The sequence below is a fragment of the Esox lucius genome, chromosome 15, assembly GCF_011004845.1.
Source record: "Esox lucius isolate fEsoLuc1 chromosome 15, fEsoLuc1.pri, whole genome shotgun sequence".
NCBI lineage: Eukaryota > Metazoa > Chordata > Actinopteri > Esociformes > Esocidae > Esox > Esox lucius.
In genome coordinates, this window is record NC_047583.1 from 5,181,807 (window position 1) to 5,204,507 (window position 22,701).

General features: G+C 46.4%; 1 protein-coding gene across 3 annotated transcripts in view; it reads left to right on the forward strand.

Moving 5' to 3' along the window:
* The first annotated feature begins 19 nt into the window (after window positions 1-19).
* Window positions 20-22,701, forward strand: part of LOC105028735 (transcriptional-regulating factor 1) — a 33,462-nt gene continuing 10,780 nt past the window's right edge. The window contains exons 1-8 of one of the 3 annotated variants that reach the window (XM_010901682.3): window positions 20-453; window positions 15,496-17,031; window positions 17,200-17,246; window positions 17,981-18,098; window positions 18,241-18,593; window positions 19,809-19,948; window positions 20,838-20,941; window positions 21,354-21,432. In XM_010901682.3, the coding sequence (XP_010899984.2) occupies window positions 15,619-17,031; window positions 17,200-17,246; window positions 17,981-18,098; window positions 18,241-18,593; window positions 19,809-19,948; window positions 20,838-20,941; window positions 21,354-21,432 (2,254 nt within the window). In that variant the 5' untranslated portion in view covers window positions 20-453; window positions 15,496-15,618. Of the gene's footprint in view, window positions 454-4,302; window positions 4,478-15,495; window positions 17,032-17,199; window positions 17,247-17,980; window positions 18,099-18,240; window positions 18,594-19,808; window positions 19,949-20,837; window positions 20,942-21,353; window positions 21,433-22,701 lie in introns of those variants that run through there. The other 2 variants (XM_010901681.3, XM_010901683.4) reach the window with 2 other exon arrangements.

The following is a 22,701-nucleotide window of genomic DNA, read 5'->3' on the forward strand; positions in this document are numbered from 1 at the left end:
CTTCCTGGTCTTACAAATAAGACAAGAGTAAGCGTGCTTTGTATCAGTTGTGTAGACTATCGTCCTTTTTATTTTGGGTAAACTAAGGCGGGAGGGGGGCGGTGCGGCGCGGCATACACTATAAGTGGGCTGAAATGGTCTAACAGAATAATTCGCAATAAAGCCTACCACTTTCTTACGTTTAAAACAGCGCAGGTCAGTGACACAGAACGGACATAACTGTGTTTAGATTCATTCTAAGCGACTATTTACGACTTACAAATTAGTTCACATTAGACAAACACACGAGGGCGCTAATTACCCAGGAACAACACTTGAGCTCGTATCTGCACAGGTCTGCCGCTCGCACCACATCTGTATACACCCTTAGGACGTGGATTGATGGACCTCGACTGAAACTCGGCCGAATAAGTTTCGCTACGGTACCTGACCTAAACACAAGTAGAACTCGAGGTAAATTACGTATTTCTGCATTCCATTTGACTAAAACCTAATTCTCAACTAACTATAATAACATAATACCAATATACAGTGGTACTACTGTGATACTTTCATGTACACCATGTTACTGCTACTTCCACTTACACCGTGGTATAATTTGAACGATGTTAATGCACCTTCGTTTTAGCCTCATACAATGTCAGTAGAGCCATGCACCTAAAAAATATCATAGCTTAAAAAAAATTACCATTATATTGCCATGGTTCTGTGGACAGAAGTGTCTGCAAAATGACTTATGCAAAAAAAAGTGTATGTATGTATATTTCTATATTTCTATAATATTTCTATAATATTTTTATATTTATATATATATAGAAATAGTTAAATGTCAAGTCCTTATATAAATTTTTTCTTTCAAGAACGTTTTTTGACCTTTTTTGGCCTTTGAACAAAAAAAATGCTTTGAGCAAATAGGGAGCTTGACTGTTTTTACTGCCACCAGAGCATATTTATTTATTTACATAACTGCAACTATGACATGTACCTAACATTATTAATCTCACTGCATCCTTTACAGCATTGTTGTAGATCTGAACTGTGGAAATGTGTCCTAGTGTTTGCTTTGAAGCCTACTGGTTAAGACTGTTGGGTACCAAACGTTGCTGGTTAAAATCTCAATGATTCTAATGTGTTGCATCTTTGGAGAATAGAGAGGTTTTAGCACCAGTTCCATGGTGGCTCCTGTAAAGTCTCCAGAGCGTCAGCTAAATTACTGAAATGGGATGTACTGTCTTCAAAAAAATATTCATTTCCACCCAGTTTTGTTGTCTATAAGGTCACACAATTCACACTGCATGTCAGTGCTAAAACCAAGCCATTTGGTCCAAGGAATTCTCCATAGACCTCAAGATAGAATTGTGTGTAGGCATAGAACAGGGGAAGGTATTGCCCTAGCATTGCAAGTTCCCAGGAGCACAGCGAAATGGCAGACGTTTGGAATCACAAAGACTCTTAATAGAGCTGGTTGTCCAGCCAAACCAAGCAACTGAGCCAGAACAGCCTTGGTCAGGGAGGTGACCAAGAACCCAATGGCCACTCAAAGCTTCAGAGTTCCTCTGCAGATATGGGAGAACCTGCCAGAAGGATAGCAATCTCTGCAGCATTCCATCAATCTGGCCTTTATTGTGGAGTGGCTAGACAAAAGCCACTACTGAGTAAAAGGCACATAACTTGATGTACTCTGAGAGCACGAGAAAAAGGTCTGATTAGACCAACATTGAACTATTAGCCCTGAATGCCAGTCTGAAGAAAACAAGGTGCTACTAATCACATGGCTAAAACCATCACTACGGTGAAGCATGGTGGTGGGAGCATCATGCTATGAGGATGTTTCTCAGCAACAGGAACTGGGAAACTGGTCAGGATTGAGGGAATGGACCAAAATACAGAAAGTTCCTTGAAGCCAACCTGATCCTGAGTGCACAGCACATCAGGCTGGGGCAAAAATCATCTTTCAGCACAACAACAATTCTGTCTGTGAATGTACTCGAGTGGCCCGGCCAAAGTCTGGACATCTGGGTGGAGACCGGAAAATTACATTTCAATGATGCTCATCATCCAATCTAAAAGAGCTTGGTAGGATCCACGTGGATGCATGGGAGAAACTGCCCAAATCTAGGTCCGCAAAGCTGGTATCAGCATACCCAAGAAGATGGAAATTGCTGCTAAAGGCGCATTTACAAAGTACTGAATAAAGAGTCTGAATACTTATGGATTGATATAAAAAAAAAGGCTTTTGGTGGATGAGACTACAGGAGCCAATTACATTCCATATAGAGTATTAAGGGTGTTTCCTGTAGATGGACAGAGAAAGTGAGATGGTTGGTCAGTATAACTCGCAGGGGTGACTGAGATATAAACAAACTGCCATCCTATTTGCATTTTCTCACAAAGGAATGGGTTAAACATGGGTGGTTGCTTCTTTGGCCAGATGGTCCAGGCACATAGGATGTATGCAGGCATACACCAATCAGCCATTATGACCACCTGCCTAATATTGTGTAGGTCCCCCTTTTGCTGCCAAAACAGCCCTGACCCATCGAGGCATGGACTCCACTAGACCTCTGAAGGTGTGCTGTGGTATCTGGCAACAAGATGTTAGCAGCAGATCCTTTAAGTCCTGTAAGTTGCGAGGTGGAGCCTCCAAGGATCGGACCTGTTTGTCCAGCACATCGCATAGATGCTTGATTGGATTGAGATCTGGGGAATTTGCAGGCCAAGTCAACACCTGGAACATGTCGTCGTGTTCCTCAAACCATTCCTGAACCATTTTTGCTTTGTGGCAGGGCGCGTTATCCTGCTGAAAGAGGCCAGTGCCATCAGGGAATACCATTGCCATGAAAGGGTGCTTATGGTCTGCAACAATGCTCAGGTAGATGGCACGTGTCAAAGTAACATCCACATGAATGGCAGGACTCAAGGTTTCCTAGCAGAACATTGCCCAATGCATCACACTGCCTCCGACGGCTTGCCTCCTTCCAATCGTGCATCCTGTTGCCATGTGTTCTTCTGGTAAGCGACACACACGCACCCGGCCATCCACATGATGTAAAAGGAAACACGATACATCAGACCAGGCCACCTTCTTCCATTTCTCCGTGGTCCAGTTCTAATGTTCACATGCCCATTGTAGGCGCTTTCAGCAGTGGACAGGGGTCACCATGGGCACCCTGACTGGTCTGCGGCTATGCAGCCCCATACACAACAAACTGTGATGCGCTGTGTGTTCTGATTCCTTTCTATCAGTACCAGCATTAACTTTTTCAGCAATTTGAGCTACAGTAGCTCATCTGTTGGATCGGACCACACAAGCCTGCCTTCGCTCCCCACGTGCATCAGTGAGCACTGGTCGCCCATGACCCTGTCACTGGTTCACCGCTTTTCCTTCCTTGGACCACTTTTGATAGGTACTGACCACTGCAGACCGGGAACACCCCACAAGGGCTACAGTTTTGGAGATGCTCTGACCCAGTCATCTAGCCATCACAATTTGGCCCTTGTCAAAGTCACTCAGATCTTTACGCTTGCCCATTTTTCCTGCTTCTAACACATCAACTTTGAGGACAGAACATTCACTTGCTGCCTAATATATCCCACCCACTGACAGGTGCCATGATAATGAGATTATCAGTGTTATTCACTTCATTTGTCCGTGGTCTTATTGCTATGGCTGATCGGTGTATCTGCCCCATGTCATCAACACCACTCGCTTTCATACTTGGAATTTCATGACTGAGGTATGATAGTGATTGTACATATTTTTTATACGCAAATAAATAATAAATTACACATTCAGCCAAAAATGTGTTTAAAAACAAAATGGTATTATTGCACAAGTCCTGGAATAGATTTTTAAGTTTAAGTGTAAGCATCAGTTTTAGGCATTAAGGTTAGTGTACATTTAAGGTATTACAGATGGGACTGGATGTTAGTTTTGAGGGTATAAAGTTAGGTTTAAGGTTTAAGAAAGTCTTAAAAATAAAAGTTGTCTCCACACACAATCACAATCTCTGCACTCAAAGTCATCATTGCTCAAAGACAGCTGCTTTTTAGGACATACGTAGAGGTTTTACCTACCTGGATAAACATCTGATGTTGCCCTTCATCTGCTGAGACAATCTTATGTGCCTTTAAAGGCTGCTTTTCCGTTCTCACTTTGTCTTTCACCTGGCCTCTGACATAAGTTCTGCATCAACTGATTTGGGTTTCGTCTTCGTAGCTGTCTGCGTGTTTGTGTGTTTGTACGCATGTGTTTTGTGACTTTGGTAATGTACTTGATTATAGCTGAGGGGTTTTCAACCACATCCTCTACCTGTCGTTGACAGAGCTCGTTACGGCATATGTACACATGCGGACATACACACATGGACACACACACACACACTTATCTGTGAGTCTGTGTCTGAACATTGAGTCAGTGAAAGCATTGCAAGACCAACGCTCAACATATATTCCTGGATCACTGCCTTCTACGCAGGTATGGAAACCACAGCCAAACAATTAGGCATGTACAGTTCATGTGTTGATATGTGAGTTTGACATTTATGGCGGCGAAAGTTTACTAGTATGTTGTGCATCAGTGTGAAAAGAGATCGATACGTTTGTGAAAAGCTAGTATGATGAAACAGAAAATACAGACTGTCCCATTTTGCTGATTTCGTTAATAACGAGCGTATACCAGAAGAATGTAAAGTTTTAAATAATATGTCTTTATCATACTGGCTTCTGCTAATGTGGCAATATGTCAAGTAGTAGTAATAGTTTTAAAGAGTGAATGTTGATAGAGGAAGCAGACTTGTGGATTTGGGCCATCTTTTCATTATACTTCTGTGTTTGTCTCATTGTGGCACCGTTCTATTCACAGTATGAAGCCATTCAATTATTCTTGTGTGTCTTGGTGATTAGTTCTATTTATAGAACAAAGTGTTGAATTTATCGGTGGATGAGTAGGTGATTAGTTCTGTTCTTAGTATGAAGCGTTGAAGTTGTTGGTGTTGGAGTGGTGGATTAGTTCTGTTCTTAGTATGAAGCTTTGAAGTTGTTGGTGTTGGAGTGGTGGATTAGTGCTGTTCTTAGTATGAAGCTTTGAAGTTATCGGTGTATGAATGTTGGATTAGTTCTGTTCTTAATATGAAGCGTTGAAGTTATCTGTGTTTTGGGTGATTAGTTTGCTTAGATATGCTCAGTCATGCTTTGAGTGTGTGTTCGAGTGTTTAGTGTATACAGGAAACGTCTTGCCTTGAGAGAGATGACTGCACTTCCTGACACACATACACACACAAATACACACACACACATGCGCGCACACACACACACACACACACACACACAATTAGACACTCACAAATACACTGTCGATGAATGTCAACACCTGCCTCTCCCTCCTGCTCCCTTCCTTGTTCCATTTCTCCCCCTCTCACTAAGTCTTGCTCTGTGTGTGATCAGCAGATCTTCTGTAGCCAGCTAATATCAGCCCCTCACATTACGCCGGAGGAGCTTTGGTCATCATTGTGAGCTTGTGATGCTGATATTTGGGAGTCTTGGCCATGTTCTCAGGCTCATAGGATTAGACTGCTACATGAATCAGTGTTGAAGCAGCAAGACGGGACTCCCCTGTGCAAGTGGTCACGGCCTCCTGTCTGTCACACACCTGTCCAGGTGTGCCCTTTAAAATCAATGTTAATACGCCTGGCAGGACCTGGATAAATCTTTAGAAATCAATTGGAAAATTTCAAATTTTATTCGAAAAAAGTTCCTGTGTCCTGCCAATAAAACGTGCTTATCGGTTCAGCTTGTCGACCTTTGAATATATACAACGCTATCATGTACTAATCACCTAAACCAGTGGATTCTGGGTTGATAAATTAGCCTTTTTCTGCTATAATTGTAATTGTAGGGAGAGGGTTCCTTAACTTTCGACTACATTAATGGGGAAACAGGGCAATAAATTCAAACTACTGCTGTTGGTGTTTTATTACGCTATTGCATTTTAAAATGTTGCAGTTATCGATTTCCTCTACAGCCTCTTCTCCTCATCCAGGCTCCATTGCTCAGGGCGACAAACCTGGGCAGGTTTAAAGGCAGGACATCTGGCACGGTCCAAGTACTAAGAAAGTTGCTTCATCCACCCTTTCTTAGAACTTGACATGGCCTCCGTCATGCTGTTGAAATGCTGAGCATTTCACCTCTTCAGTAAGCCATGTTGAAAAAGGTTATGTCGCCGGGGCGGGCCAATATGAAACTGGACTCGCTCACTATTCTAAGTTGCTCTGGGAAAGAGAGTGGCTTTACCGTGAACAAGGTAACAAACTATGACAGAGGCACGCTAACACCATGCTTCTCCTGCATGTGATTGAGGAGGCATCATGAGAGCTACACTTGAAGATTTTGAGATGAGCGCAGCACGTTGCTCATCAGAATCAGAAAGAGTTTTATTGCCAAGTAAGTTTCACAACAAACAAGGACTTTGTTCTGGCCATTGGTGCTACCATTAATACTAAAGGAATAAGGGAAATACAAAACAAATAAGAACTGTGCTCGAGCAGAAAAATAGCAGACTGAGAATTAATAAATTATAAAGAAAATAGCTAAAGAAATATATGTAAGATGCGAGATATTGTCCAGCTGAGGGTTGTGTGTATGTGGGTGGGGGTAATAGATTCGTCCAGTTGTGGGTTGTGTGTGTATGTGGTGAGGGGGCTATTGTCATTTTGGATCCAGGGGCAGGTTCATGAGGCCCTCTGCTGTAGGAAAGAAACTGTTCTTGTGGCGAGACGTTTTGGTCCTGATAGACCTCAACCTTCTGCCAGAGGGGAGAGCTCTGAATTGTACATTTCCAGGTTGAGAGGGATCAGCCCCAATCATTTCCACTTGCCTCTGTATCCTGGAGGTGTGTTGGTTGTGTTGAGACGGCAGACTGCAGCCAATCACCCTCTCTGCAGAGCGGATGAAGCGCTGCAGCCTGTCCTTGCCTTTGTCATTGGCTGTAGCGTACCAGACGGTGATGGAAGTATGGATGGACTCAAGATGGTAGTGTTGAAATGCACCATCATAGTCGTTGGCAGGTTTTACTTTTTCAGCTGTCACAGGAAGTACATCCTCTGCTCTGCTGTCTTTGTAAGAGAGGTGACGTTCAGCTCCCACTTGAGGTCCTGGGTGGTGGTGGTGCTTAGAAAGCGAATGGACTCCAAAGAGTTGACTGTGGAGCCACCCAGGGCAATGGGGTGGGGCATCTGGGCTTCTCCTGAAGTCCACTGTCATCTCCACTGTCTGTAGAACGTTGAGCTCCAAGTTGTTCTGACTGCACCAGGACACTGGATGGTCAATCTCCCACCTCTAAGCGGACCCGTCTCCATCAGAAATAAGTCTGATGAGGGTGGTGTCATCCACAAAATTCAGGAGCTTGACGGAGTGGTGACTGGAGGTGCAGCTGTTGGTGTACAGAGAGAAGAGTAGGGGGGGACAGGACACAGCTTTGAGGGGAGCCAGTGCTGATGGTCAGGGGGTCAGACAGGCGCTTCCCCAGCCTCACGTGCTGGCTCCTGTTGGAAAGGAAGGCTGTGATCCACCTGCATGTGGACTCGGGCACACCCAGCTGGGAGAGCTTGTCTTGGAGCAAAGTGGGAATTGTGGTGTTGAATGTGGAACTGAAGTCCACAAACAGGATTCTGGCGTAGGTTCCAGTGGAGTCCAGAAGCTGGAGGATGAAGTGTAGAGCCATGTTGACCGCATCATCCTCAGACCTGTTGGCTCTGTAGGCAAACGGCAGTGGGTCTAGTAGAGGGTCGGTGATGGTCTTGAGGTGGGACAGTACAAGGCACTCAAATTATTTCTTAACCACAGAGGTCAGGGCGACGGGTCTGTAGTCGTTAAGTCTTGTGATCCTTACTTCATAGTGAAACACTTGTTAGTAAAATTACAGTACAGTAACAGTAACAGTATTAGTTAAAAGCCCATGATTTGGTGATTGCCTCCTCCTCTCCACTCCTCTCTGACATCCTGGGTGGATGCTCAACATTTTCATGATAACGCATTTTCTTACCTTGCCACTGTAGCCACAGACACAAAAAAGAAAATTGAAAAAGAAATGTAGTTTGAGATTAGCCTGCACTTTAGAATAATTTAATAATAACTTGTCGATACAAAGTATTTTTAATGTGTGAGTCTCTGGGTGCGTGTGTGTGCGTGTGTGTGACACTACTGTGGCAGTCATTGCGAAAGCAGGGTAAGCAGTGGTTGGAAACTCTGAACCACACTGCCCCCTCTCCTACACACACACACACCCATACACACACACATACACATTGACACACACACACACACACACACATACACGTTGACACACACACTTTTTTTTAAATTGGTGTCCATATGGCCCTATTACCATTACAGACACCTTTTTTTTTCAGTCTTTTCCTTTAAAGGAGTTACTCCCTAAGCTGCTCAGGGTCATGTGACAGGACGTTATACTATGCTTGCTGACAGTGAAGATGTGGTGTTTGTGTGTGTGAGAGAGACTGTGGGTAGAAGTACAATTCGGGGTGTGGTCAGATGCCCCTGTGGTTAAAGGCAAAGGTTGCTAGATCCCAACCCAATGCCATCAGGGTAAAACATTTGTTTGTTGTGACTAAATTGATCCTAGCCAAAAGTTGCGGCCCTCAGTACTTCTCCAACTTTTAGGAGTTGTGTTCCAATGACAAATATGTGACATTAATCTTAATCTTGAGAGCGGGGGGGGCTGGCTGATAGTGTGAAAGTGATGTGTCCGTTTGACTGCATGACTTTGTCTGTGGTAGTATGTGTGTGTGTGTCTGTGTGTTTGTGTGCGTGTGAGTGTGGGGGTGTAAGAAAATGTGAAAAATTGTGTTAGTGGTTGAATGCGTATGACAGTGTCCTATCAGATAGTTTGCATATGCTGTTTTTTCTCACACCTCACAAACACAGTCCAAATAAACACACACACACACACACACACACACACTTAAAGAAATTCTATATTATAAATTCTATAAATGTATTATCCATTGGTTACTCCATTCTTATATCATCTTTATTGACTAAGTACAGTTACACACTTCCAAAATGTTACCTGGTGTTACACACTCCCAGAAAGTTACCTGGTGTTACACACTTCCAGAATGTTACCTGGTGTTACACACTCCCAGAAAGTTACCTGGTGTTACACACTCCCAGAATGTTACCTGGTGTTACACACTCCCAGAATGTTACCTGGTGTTACACATTCCTAGAATGTTACCTGGTAGTGTTGCACAATATTGGAAATAACTGACATTGTGATATTTTGTTTTTCTTCAATATATATTGCAATATGAAATAATACAGGATGTCTTCACCAGACTAATAAATACCATTGAACTTAACATGAATAACAAATATCAACACAGAACCATTGTATTTCACAAACTTTTGTCCATCCATCTTCTCCCGCTTATCCGGGGCCGGGTCGCGGGGGCAGCAGTCTAAGCAGGGATGCCCAGACTTCCCTCTCCCCAGACACTTCCTCTAGCTCTTCCGGGGGGACACCGAGGCGTTCCCAGGCCAGCCGGGAGACATAGTCCCTCCAGCGTGTCCTAGGTCTTCCCCGGGGTCTCTTCCCGGTGGGACGGGACCGGAACACCTTCCCAGGAAGGCGTTCCGGAGGCATCCGAAAAAGATGCCCAAGCCACCTCAGCTGACCCCTCTCGATGTGGAGGAGCAGCGGCTCTACTCTGAGCTCCTCCCGGGTGACCGAGCTTCTCACCCTATCTCTAAGGGATCGCCCGGCCACCCTGCGGAGAAAGCTCATTTCGGCCGCCTGTATCCGGGATCTTGTCCTTTCGGTCATGACCCAAAGCTCATGACCATAGGTGAGAGTAGGAACGTAGATTGACTGGTAAATCGAGAGCTTCGCCTTGCGGCTCAGCTCTTTCTTCACCACGACAGACCGATACATCGACTGCATTACTGCAGAAGCTGCACCGATCCGTCTGTCAATCTCCCGTTCCATCCTTCCCTCACTCGTGAACAAGACCCCTAGATACTTAAACTCCTCCACTTGAGGCAGGCACTCTCCACCAACCTGAAGTGGGCAAGCCACCCTTTTCCGACTGAGGACCATGGCCTCAGATTTGGAGGTACTGATTTTCATCCCCACCGCTTCACACTCGGCTGCAAACCGTCCCAGTGCATGCTGAAGGTCCTGGTTAGAAGGGGCCAACACGACAACATCATCTGCAAAGAGCAGAGACGAAATTGTGTGGTCCCCAAACCTGACACCCTCCGGCCCCTGGCTGCGCCTAGAAATTCTGTCCATAAAAATTACGAACAGAACCGGTGACAAAGGGCAGCCCTGCCGGAGTCCAACATGCACTGGGAACAAGTCTGACTTACTGCCGGCAATGCGGACCAAGCTCCTGCTTCGGTTGTACAGGGACCTGACAGCCCTTAGCAAAGGACCCAGGACCCCATATTCCCCAAGCACCCTCCACAAGATGCCGCGAGGGACACAGTCGAATGCTTTCTCCAAATCCACAAAACACATGTGGATTGGTTGGGCAAACTCCCATGAACCCTCCAACACCCCGTAGAGGGTATAGAGCTGGTCCAGTGTTCCACGGCCCGGACGAAAACCACACTGTTCCTCCTGAATCCGAGGTTCTACTATCGGCCGTATTCTCCTCTCCAGAACCCTGGCATAGACTTTCCCGGGGAGGCTGAGAAGTGTGATCCCCCTATAGTTGGAACACACCCTCCGGTCCCCCTTCTTAAAAAGAGGGACCACCACCCCGGTCTGCCATCCAAGAGGCACTGTCCCCGACCGCCACGCGATGTTGCACAGGCGTGTCAACCAAGACAGCCCCACAACATCCAGAGACTTGAGGTACTCAGGGCGGATCTCATCCACCCCCGGTGCCTTGCCACCGAGGAGTTTCTTGACCACCTCAGTGACTTCAGCCCGGGTGATGGACGAGTCCACCTCTGAGCCCTCATCCTCTGCTTCCTCAATGGAAGACGTGTCAGCGGGATTGAGGAGATCCTCGAAGTACTCCTTCCACCGCCCGACGACATCCTCAGTTGAGGTCAACAGCTGTCCACCTCTACTGTAAACAGCGTTGGTAGGGCACTGTTTCCCTCTCCTGAGGCGCCGGATGGTTTGCCAGAATATCTTCGAGGCCAGCCGATAGTCCTTCTCCATGGCCTCACCGAACTCCTCCCAGGCCCGAGTTTTTGCCTCCACAACCACCCGGGCTGCAGCCCGCTTGGCCTGTCGGTACCCGTCAGCTGCCTCAGGAGTCCCACAAGCCAACCAGGCCTGATAGGACTCCTTCTTCAGCTTGACGGCATCCCTTACTTCCGGTGTCCACCACCGGGTTCGGGGATTGCCGCCTCGACAGGCACCGGAGACCTTACGGCCACAGCTCCGAGCGGCCGCTTCGACAATGGCGGTGGAGAACATGGTCCACTCGGACTCAATATCTCTAACCTCCCTCGGGATCCAGTCGAAACTCTGCCGGAGGTGGGAGTTAAAGATCTCTCTGACAGGAGACTCGGCCAGACGTTCCCAGCAGACCCTTACAGTACGCTTGGGCCTGCCGAGTCTGTCCAGCTTCCTCCCCCGCCATCGGATCCAACTCACCACCAGGTGGTGATCAGTTGACAGCTCCGCCCCTCTCTTCACCCGAGTGTCCAAGACATACGGCCGCAGGTCAGATGAGACGACAACAAAGTCGATCATCGACCTGCGGCCTAGGGTGTCCTGGTGCCACGTGCACTGATGGACACCCTTATGCTTGAACATGGTGTTCGTTATGGACAAACTGTGACTAGCACAGAAGTCCAATAATTGAACACCACTCGGGTTCAGATCCGGGGGGCCGTTCCTCCCAATCACGCCCCTCCAGGTGTCACTGTCGTTGCCCACGTGGGCGTTGAAGTCCCCCAGTAGAACAATAGAGTCCCCAGTCGGAGCACTTTCCAGCACCCCTCCCAGAGACTCCAAGAAGTTCGGGTACTCTGCACTGCCGTTCGGCCCGTAGGCACAAACAACAGTGAGAGACCTATCCCCGACCCGTAGGCGCAGGGAAACGACCCTCTCGTTCACCGGGGTAAACTCCAACACATGGCGGCAGAGCTGGGGAGCTATGAGCAAACCCACACCAGCCCGCCGCCTCTCACCATGGGCAACTCCAGAGTGGTGAAGAGTCCATCCTCTCTCAAGGAGTGTGGTTCCAGAGCCCAAGCCGTGTGTAGAGGTGATCCCGATTACCTCTAATCGGAACCTCTCAACCTCACGCACCAACTCAGGCTCCTTCCCCGCCAGCGAGGTGACATTCCACGTCCCTAGAGCCAGTTTCCGTGTCCAGAGATCGGGTTGTCTAGGCCCCTGCCTTCGACTGCCGCCCGATCCTCTTCGCACCGGCCCCTTATGGTCCCTCCTGTGGGTGGTGAGCCCACGGGAGGGCGGCCCCACGTCGCCCGTTCGGGCTGAGCCCGGCCGGGCCCCATGGGGGAAGGCCCGGCCACCAGGCGCTCGCATACGAGCCCCAACCCCGGGCCTGGCTCCAGGGTGGGGCCCCGGCTGCGCCATACCGGGCGACGTCACGGTACTCAAAATGTTTTTCTTCATTTAGGGGGTTTTGAACCGCTCTTAGTCTGACCCGTCGCCTAAGACCTGTTTGCCTTGGGAGACCCTACCAGGGGCATATAGCCCCAGACAACATAGCTCCTAGGGTCACTCGGGTACTCAAACCCCTCCACCACGTTAAGGTGGCAGTTCTTGGAGGGGACAAACTTTTGTTTTTTTTTTTTTTTTTTTTTTTGTTTTTAAAATAAACGTTTCTTACCAACAGTGCCAAAGGAAAATGACTCTGTTGATCATCATGGCTAGACAAGTCCCGATTAAATTAAACTTTTCAACTGTATAAAATCTGGTTTCTTTCTAAACAGAGTACCTAGTAAAATAAATAAATGTCTTTCTCACAACTGTAGAATAATATAGTAAATCTAAATTCTGTTCAAATATAATAACTTGACTTTAAGCATGTATACATTGCTCACTCAAACATGAAGGTTTTTGGCCAAGAATACCAGTATATTCACCATTACAAGCTTGAGACATGGCCGTTGGCAAGTGACAATGTTGAAAAGCCTCTCTGAGGGGGAACTTGTAGCAGCAATGAATAGATACTTGTGGGGAAGCTTGGCGAGATGTGGAAAGCTTACTCTATTTGTTTTCCAACATTCAAGTGGATCTTCCTCTTTGTCTATGGAAGGTGTTAGCAGGTAGTTGTTTAATTCTGCTTCCACATCATCCTTGTGGGTCAGAGTGGAATCACCCTTTGCTGCAGCTCCGCTCTGTTTAAAGAAACTTCCCAAGGACTTCTTGGCTTTCTTTGCCTGGGACGTATCAGCAACTTCAGGCCCCACTTCAGTGCTGCTGCTTGACGTCTCCTCCTGGCATTCCATCATTTCTGATGCCACTCTGGCCTTGACTTGGGGCTTGTTGTCTTCACTGATGAAGTCCATCTTGATCCGGGGGCCCAAACAAGAAGAATCTAGCAGCTCCCGAGTAGCTTCATCTCTATATTTCTTGTTGATGTAGTGCAACATCTCAGTTTTCAAGGTCTTGGTCAAGTCTGTGTCTCCCTCTTGTATTAGCAGCATTGAAGTGTTGAAGAGGTGAAGAACTGGCTTCACATATGAGACACTAACAGTCTTCTCCTGAGAGTGCATCTGTGAAGTCCAGCAGTGGACCCAGTGACTTACTGACAGATTCCAGGACATCCATATCTTGCCAAGTTAGAATTAGATGCCGTGTCTTTGTGTCCTCAGACAGGACCTGAGTTATAGCCTTCTGCTGCTCTAGTATCCTGCTGATCGTCTTCTGTCTGGAACCCCATTCTTGTTTCTAAAAGGGGGAATGTGAAGGTAGATTGAGTTCCTTCTGGGTTCATAAAACTGTTTTGCAAATGATTACACAATTAGTTATTTACAGATAAAACGTTGAGTTTTAGCATGCTTTCTTTATGTTTAAAAGACTGATAATAAAAAACATTCATTCTCATATAACTTATATCTCATGAATTTAGCACTAACTATTTTACTTAATGATAACCCATAATATAGATGCATTTAATTCCATTGTTGCTGTATAATATTCCACTTGTGACAGCTCTTTTTCAACTTGTGCCTTGCATTTCTCGTACAACTCTGGGATGGCAACTTGAGAAAAATAGTTGCGTGATGGCATTACATACCGCTTGTCAAGCAAACGATTCATGTTTTCAAAACCCTCTTTGGAAACCGTGTTAATTGGTACCATGTCTTTTGCGACGTGAAATTTGATTGATTCTGTGATTTCTCTCTGCCGTTTGGAACCTTTCTCGTATGGTGTAATACTGAATAAGGCATCCGAAATAGATTTTTGGAGGGCATTGAGATCGAACAAATTGGACGTGTTGCCTCGAGTTGTGGCAACAATTGCAAGGCACTCTCGACAAAGTACCTGTTTTTGGTCAACATCATCCTGTCTGTAGCCGAAATATTTCCATATAATTGACGATGCGTTTCTTTTTGCAACCAAATTATCAATTTCGGTCTTTTTCTCGCTCATCATTTCGTCACGCGCAAGCAGAGCCTATGTCAACCACGTGCAGCAACAAACACTGTGTTTAAAATAATAATAATAAACTGTGTATCCAATAACCCATAAATCGGAATAAATTACATTATATCATACACATATAATGCTAGTTTTAAAAAATTTAAAATATATAAATATTGTAGACTGATATATGTTTACCTTACTAAATCGCATGTTCTGCGATGTGACTATTGCGGATGCGTACATCGCAATGTCAATGCTGAAAGGATATATCGTGCTGCCCTATTACCTGGTGTTACACATTCCCAGAATGTTACCTGGTATAATTTAAAGAATGACATACAATAGTCGCTAGGCGCATAATTTGATTCATGCTTCAGTTTGAAGTTCCAGTATGTTCAGCAATCTAGATGCAGGGAAATGTTTGGTTGCAGGAAGTTTTGAGGTAGTTTTGAGGTGGATTGACAGAGAGAATAGTAATTTTAGCCTCTGTGGAAGAGGTGGGTTTTTGCAGAGGGCTTTTTATGTCATGATTGACCTGTAGTACCTGTTTTCCCTTCGCCTGCCAGAGGATAATCTTCTGATCCTCTGGCAGGCGAAGTGTCCCGGGGGAGGGATGGGATGGCAGCATCTTGGCTGCACCTTTCCTTGGAGGGCACCTTTCCGTGGAGGGCAGCTGGCAGCCAGTGACTGTTACTTCTACCTGCTGAGGTTGCTTCTACCTGCAGGCATGTTTCTAAGGTATTCGAATGATCCAGTGGATCTAATAGCTAAGGCGTATTGGTGAGGTGACCTGGAGATTTGTTTGGCAGTGACTCCATAAGAAGTCCTCAGAAGTGTAGTAGGAAAAGAAGCGCGTGTGAGTTAACCCTCTCTCCTCTCGGTTGTGTTAGGGATGACAGCGACGGCGGGCTGGTGAGGGACCAACAGGCGTCGCAGTACAGCGCTCTCCCCCGGGTGTGAGAGTCATTAGCGTGACTACCAGTGTTTCGACGTCCAGTCAGCGTCTTCGCACAATGGACCCTGAGGAAATCCACATGTCCCGTTTCTACTCCCCCATCTCCCCCCTTCCCTCCCCCATGTCCCATCAGCCCTGCGCCCATCAGCCAGCTCCCCTGTTCTTCCCCAAGCGCTTGCCCCCTCTCTCTCAGTCCCAGCTGCTGGCCCAGCCTCAGGACCTGGTAGAAACGGACTTAACTCCCAGGGGGGTCCCTTCTGATGTGGACACGTGTCAGCTCCTGTCCCCCCTTTACCATCCGTCCCAACCCTACTACACACAGGACTACTCCCAGGACCAGACAGACCAACAGGCTGAGAGCCGCCCTGACGAGAGTGTGCGAGGCTACGCCTTCAGCTTCCAGCAGAACCACAGCCGTGCCTACGAACCTAACCTCAACCATCAGCCGGACCAATGCGAGAACCACCATGTTGATCACCCAGCTAACGTGGACCAGAGGCAGCTACAGATCCATATGGACCTGGATAACACCCCCGGCAGCTATCAGGACAATCCAATGGACCATCAGAACCCTGCCAGCTATCAGGACGACCAAATGAGCCACCAGGCTATGTACAGCAACCAGGAGAGCCGTCTCATGGAACAGCAGTCTCAGGACATTCAGAGCCAGCTGGCGGATAGCGGTGACCATCAGTCAGTCCAGAGCCAGCTCCAGAACCATCAGCTCCGACTCCATATCTTGGCCCAGCTCCAAAGACAAGAACTTGCGTACAGTACCGCAGACCCGACCCCGCAGGAACAAAGCCAGACCCAGTCACACACACACATGTCCTACACGCCAACACAGCACCAGGAACCAAGCCAATACATGCATGCTCAGAGCCCTGCCAGTCAACAGCCAAGCCAGTGTTTGTACACGCAGCCCCCCCAGAGTCCCCTCACCCCTCTGGAACCCACTTCGCCCTGGTACCTGAGCCCCCAGTCTTACCCCAACTCCAACCCCTCCTATAGCCTGTACCCTAACTCCGCCCATCCCCACCCCAACTCTAACCCTCACCCTCAAACCAAATATAGCCCTCAGCCTAACCCCACCCCCAGCTACAGCCCCCAAACCAACCACAGTCCCTACTCCTACCCACACCCAAGCCCTCAATCAAACGCCAGTCCCCATTCTAACCATCCTAGCTCTAGCCCCTCCTCTGCTGGTCCCTACTCCAATCCAAATGCTCACATTCAATCCAGCCATAACTACGGCCTGAGCTGTCAGCCCAACGCCTATCCAAACCATAGCCCCTACTATAACCCTAGCCCAAGCCCTCTCTCCAACTCCCCCCCCGTCCTCCCGTGTGGAGGGTGGGCAGCAGGTAGGGGGGTCAGTCCAGAGAGCAAAGGACCACACCTGAACCCGAACTACATGAGACACTTGAATCATAAAGGGCCTCTCTGCTCCCCACCAGCTCAGCAAATGCAGGTACTTTAGTGTTCTGATTTGCTATGGGGTTGGAGCTTGTTGTGCTCAGTCTCTACTGTGCTGTACTCCACTGTGTTGAGTTAATGAGCTTGTTGTGCTCAATCTTCACTGTGCTGTACTTCACTGTGTTGAGTTAATTTTGGTTGTTATATGTTCCTTGTCTTTTAGGTGACATTGACAGAGCAGCTGGAAAACGATGAGACGTCAAACTGTAGGTATGTTCCTTGTTTTTCTTTCTTTCTTAGGATCGTTGTCCTCAAATCTGTTGTGACATATAGAAAATTGGCGGGGTAAGGACGTTATTGGGCTTTGTCGACACGTTTTCCAGACAAGAACGAGACTGATGGATTTTAATGAATGGATTTCCAATGGCAATCGAAACACTGAAAATGTGCACTATTCCAAAGATTTTTCCCATCACTTCAACTTCGGCACACCTCTGAAACAATTCGAAAATGGGGGAAGAAACCGCTAGTCAATGAGGGAGTCAACTTGGGAGGGGGACTTTGCATTTCTTGCTCAAGCGCAGAATATATCTTCTACAAAGCGTCAGTTGCTGAGAACAGCCAGTGTGAATGCAGTTAGTCCCGCTAACTGGGACTCATTTGAGAGAGACGTTAATTGCTGTAGCGTCTCAGCGCAAACCCAAGTCCCTATATGACACAGGGCTCAAAAAAGGTTTTATCCCTGACCTCTAAAGTGGTTTCCTGGAGATTTGTTGTTTTTGGGAGCCTGTATGTATTGATTATGATGATGATGCAGGTGTGTGTGTGTGTCTGTGTGTGTGTCTGCGTGTGTTTGTGTGTGTGCATGTGTGTCTGTGTGTGTGTGTCTGTGTGTATCTGTGTGTGTGTGTCTGTGTGCATGTGCGTGTGTGTGTCTGTGTGCATGTGCGTGTGTGTGTCTGTGCATGTGTGTGTGTGTGTGTGTCTGTGTGTGTGTGTGTCAGCAGGCTTCTGTGTTCTGTGTGTCACAGGGTCTTCAGGAGTCTTCCGGCTCTGAACGGACACCTGCGTTCTCACGGAGGCCTCCGAGGACAGACCAGCAGGACACCAACACCCAGGATGGTTAGACAACACACACACACACACGTTTCGAAACTGAAATATGCATTTACGATAACTTGTAGCTCTGTGTAGTAAACATATCTGTTTTTCTCTTTCTTTCCTTTTCACTCTCTTTCTCAATGTCTCTTGTTCTCTCTTTTAGAGGGAGGGGGCAGGGCCATTGTCTCCCGTCGCCATAGTGATGCCCGTGTCTGTGCCCATCAGACACCCTGCTCCCGGCGCGGAGGAGTGCCCGGAGGCGGAGCAAGACGTAAGGAGAGGGTGGAAGAAAAAGAGGCATCAGCATCAACCCTCACCTCTGGTCGTCCCGTGCCAGGCCTCCAGGGGGTGCACCGGGGTCTTCCGGAGTCTCCTCCGTTCTACGGGGGTCAGTGGGGCCTACACCCCAGCGCCCATGCTGTGCCCTGATAGGGCAGGAACTGGGCTGTTCTGCTCTCTAATGAGGGGCAACGGAGACATGGTGACGCCTGAGAAGCAGCTGGTCAGGATAAAACCGTAAGGACCCCCTATCCGATCACATCACCCCCTTCAGAGCTCCTGCCTGATCACATCACCCCCTACTGACCTCTGCCTGATCACATCACCCCCTACTGACCCCCAACCTGATCACATCACCCCCTACTGACCCCCAACCTGATCACATCACCCTCTACTGACCTCCTGCCTGATCACATCACCCCCTACTGACCCCCAACCTGATCACATCACCCCCTACTGACCCCCAACCTGATCACATCATCCTCTACTGACCTCCTACCTGATCAAATCACCCTCTACTGACCCCCAACCTGATCACATCACCCTCTACTGACCTCCCGCCTGATCACATCACCCTCTACTGACTTCCTACCCGATCACATCACCCTCTACTGACTTCCTACCTGATCACATCACCATTGACAGTGTTTTTGTAGTAAGTGGGTATGATTGTAAGCCTCATAAGGTGGTGAAATCACAAGTCCCAAAGAGTTCACCGGTTTATTAGGAAGGAAGAGGTTCAAAGTCCCACCCACAGACCATTTTAATGGAAGATGCTTCAGATTGCAGTGTCCATGCTAAAATATACTTTTGATCACAAAAGAATGCTAACCAACTTTGCTTATATCACTGAAGATGCCACAACGTGTACCTGGTCCATTCAGACACTGAAACATAACTTCAATTGTTCAACGAACCAATCAAATGTTTTTTATAAAGCCCTTTTTACATTAGCAGTTGTCACAAAGTGCTTTTACAGATACCCAGCTTTAAACGCCAAAGAGCAAGAAACAACTAGGTTGATGCACAGTAGGAAAAACCTCCTAGTAGGTCAGAACATACGAAGACACTAAGGGGTGGCCAGTCCTTTTCTGGCTGTGCTGGGTAAAGATTATAAGAGAACAAGATTATAATAATTAATGAATGCATGTGGAATGTGTCCACGGTCTATAAACAGAATCCTAGTCAGCTGCATGACCAGATTGACAAGGACAGGAGAGCAGTGGCAGCCAGAATAGTCAGGCAACAACTTGATGTGCAACACAACCAGGACTATGGACAGGGAAATGTTCTGCCTTATTTATTCATTCGTTGTCAACAACTGAAGCGGCAAAATGCTTGAGACTCACAACGCGCAAATCTTCTTTCATTCTTCAAGACTATTTCTAGTGCAGAGACTCTTGTCTGTGTGGCCTACACAACTCTGATTGCTTACTGAACCGTCACTCACAGGAGAATCAACATAGGGGTGGGATTTCAGGCTGAAGTTCCACCTCTTCATGACCGAAGACACGCCCACTCAGACCGGCACAATGCAGTGATGTTGTGGACCCCATGGGATGACCTGGAGAACCCCTCCACCCAGCATAGAGGTACTCTCATCCTGTGACCACGCCTTGGGACGACAGGCACTAGTTTGACTCGATGTAGGGCAGCGTTTCGGTTAGATGGACGTCTCTAAGACACCGGACACTCATGAACCAGACGCCAGAAACAGGCTAAATACCAAAGTAAAAGTAGGCCAGTACATTCCGGCACGCCATACTGGCAAAGTAAATAGTGGGAGAAGGCCATGTTGGTAAAGCGTGAGCCTATCACAATGATAAAAAGGAAATACCAAGAAAACTATTAGCAATAGGACCATCAATTTAATTGTTCTCGGCTGCATGTAAATATGCAATTTAAAAAAAAATCTTTTTTTTTTGGACATGGACAATAACATGTTGCCAAGCCTGGAGAGCGATTAGCACTGACTAGCAGCAAAGTGTCTGGAAGTAATGCATTCAGCTGTGAAAGCGTCAAATTCCAAGTCCAGAGAGCACTTCTTTGATGCAAAAGTTATTTTGTGATTTGACTAAACGTGATAGCATTTTTATTTGAACAATTATGGATTGCGCTCATGCTACACTATAATACAGCTTCAATCAAGTTCATGTAACAATGTGACACATTTGTAATATGCCTAGTGTCCCACACTAGGAATCCCAATATTACATTATTATACATCACAGAAAACTGAAATGCAACAAACGGTAAATCATTTTATTAGGCTTTCTTATTAGGTTTCTGTTATAAAACTGTTATAAAATAATCAGTAGGTCAATATTCCAATCTAGCTATTCCCCAATGTCTTTGAAACATTTACACTAAAATAGAGCAGTTTCTAAAATGGAAAATAATACAAATGTTAGAAATATTAAAAAAGTTAATTATATAGTTAAAAACACACAAAAAAAAGTCTCTCTTTCATTCTCTCTCTAGTGGATTGTCTGTTGAAGATGTCATGTTCCAGTGTGTGTCCGGGGGGCGGGACTAACTCAGAGTACGCCCTGCACAGCCTATCAAAGAGCAAAGGAGACTTCCTGGTCAGAGTTTACATTCAATCACATTCATTAATCACATGTTATTTGTCTTAAAGGGAAAATTAGCAAAAGAAAGAAGTCACAAAGAAGTGGCAGAAAGATGCAACATCACTCTCTGGGAGAATCTCAGTTGCATTTCTCATCTCCTGTTTCCTTCTCGAAATGCTTTACATCAAAGACTCATTGGCTGAAACCTCTCTCATGCAAAGGGTTTGAAGATGGATGCAAAGGCAGAGGCCATTGGGAACCGAGGAAATGCAGTTGAGATTCTAACACAGAAATACATTGTTGAGAAAATACTCAGTGTCTTATACTGTTATAATGCCTACAGTTAGAACAGTCCACTACTTTCTTCATACAGCTATTCAATCCGTCTTAACATTTCAGCACCCCATTGTTCTTTCTCCGTCTCCAGGTGACCCTGGAGAAGATGCTGCTTCAGCCAGGGCTCATACGACAGACAACCAGCTCTGTTACACCTTACCACTACGCAGGTGTGTGTGTGTGTGTGCACGTGTGCGGTATCCTGAATATATCAGATGTTTTTAGGGGGGGTCACAGGGGTGTTTGTAGCGTTGTTAGTTTCGTCATCAAAAATATTTACGAAAATATTTGTTAAAGACCTATATTTCAGTGGCGGTTGACAATACGTTAACTGATAAAATATATACAAAGAAAACATCTAACTACAATTGGATAGGAGGATTCTGGAAAGAGAGCTTCTCACTGTTGGATGAATGAGCATTAGCAGAATTGTTTTCATCTTTCTCATCGCAATGGTATAGACTTGGAAAGGATCCACTGTTGAAGAAAAATATCCATTGTTTTGAGCCATAGAGATATTAAATATTAACATAACGTTTCTGTAGCTAATATGAAAGATTAATTAATTATGCATATATAAATTCCATATTAATGATGAGTGTATATATACACTCACCTAAAGGATTATTAGGAACACCTGTTAAATTTCTCATTAATGCAATTATCTAATCAACCAATCACATGGCAGTTGCTTCAATGCATTTAGGGGTGTGGTCAATCAATCAATCAAATGTATTTATAAAGCCCAGTTGTCACAAAGTGCTTTACAGAGACACCCGGCCTTAAACCCCAAGGAGCAAACAACAGTAGTGTTGGATTTTAGTGGCTAGGAAAAACTCCCTAAGAAGGCCGAATTTTAGGAAGAAACCTAGAGAGGACCCAGGCTCAGAGGGGTGACCAGTCCTCTTCTGGCTGTGCCGGGTGAGATATTAAGAGTCCAATTAGAATAATAAATACATTTCTCTGGGCTAAATCCAGAGTCTATTTGATTCTAGACTAGTATGACCAGGTGGACAAGGACAGGGACAGCAACGGGCCCCCAAACCAGGTACTCCGCAGGTGTGGACCAGGACCTCATCTCCTCCTAAAATTTAAAACTGGAGGAGACTGAGAAAAGTTAGAATGTGCATCCCTCATATCCCCCAGCACAATAATATAGCAGCGTGACACCATGGAACTGAGACGGGGGGGTCTGGCAACACTGTGGCCCTACCCGGGGGAGGCCCCGAACAGGGTCCAACAGGGTCCTGGTCAAGACAATCTCCTGAACTCCAAACTGAATGTCAGAATGGGAAAGAAAGGTGATTTAAGCAATTTTGAGCGTGGCATGGTTGTTGAGATGTGTTGCACTGTGAATTTCACAATCTGCTCAGTTACTGGGATTTTCACGCACAACCATTTCTAGGGTTTACAAAGAATGGTGTGAAAAGGGAAAAACA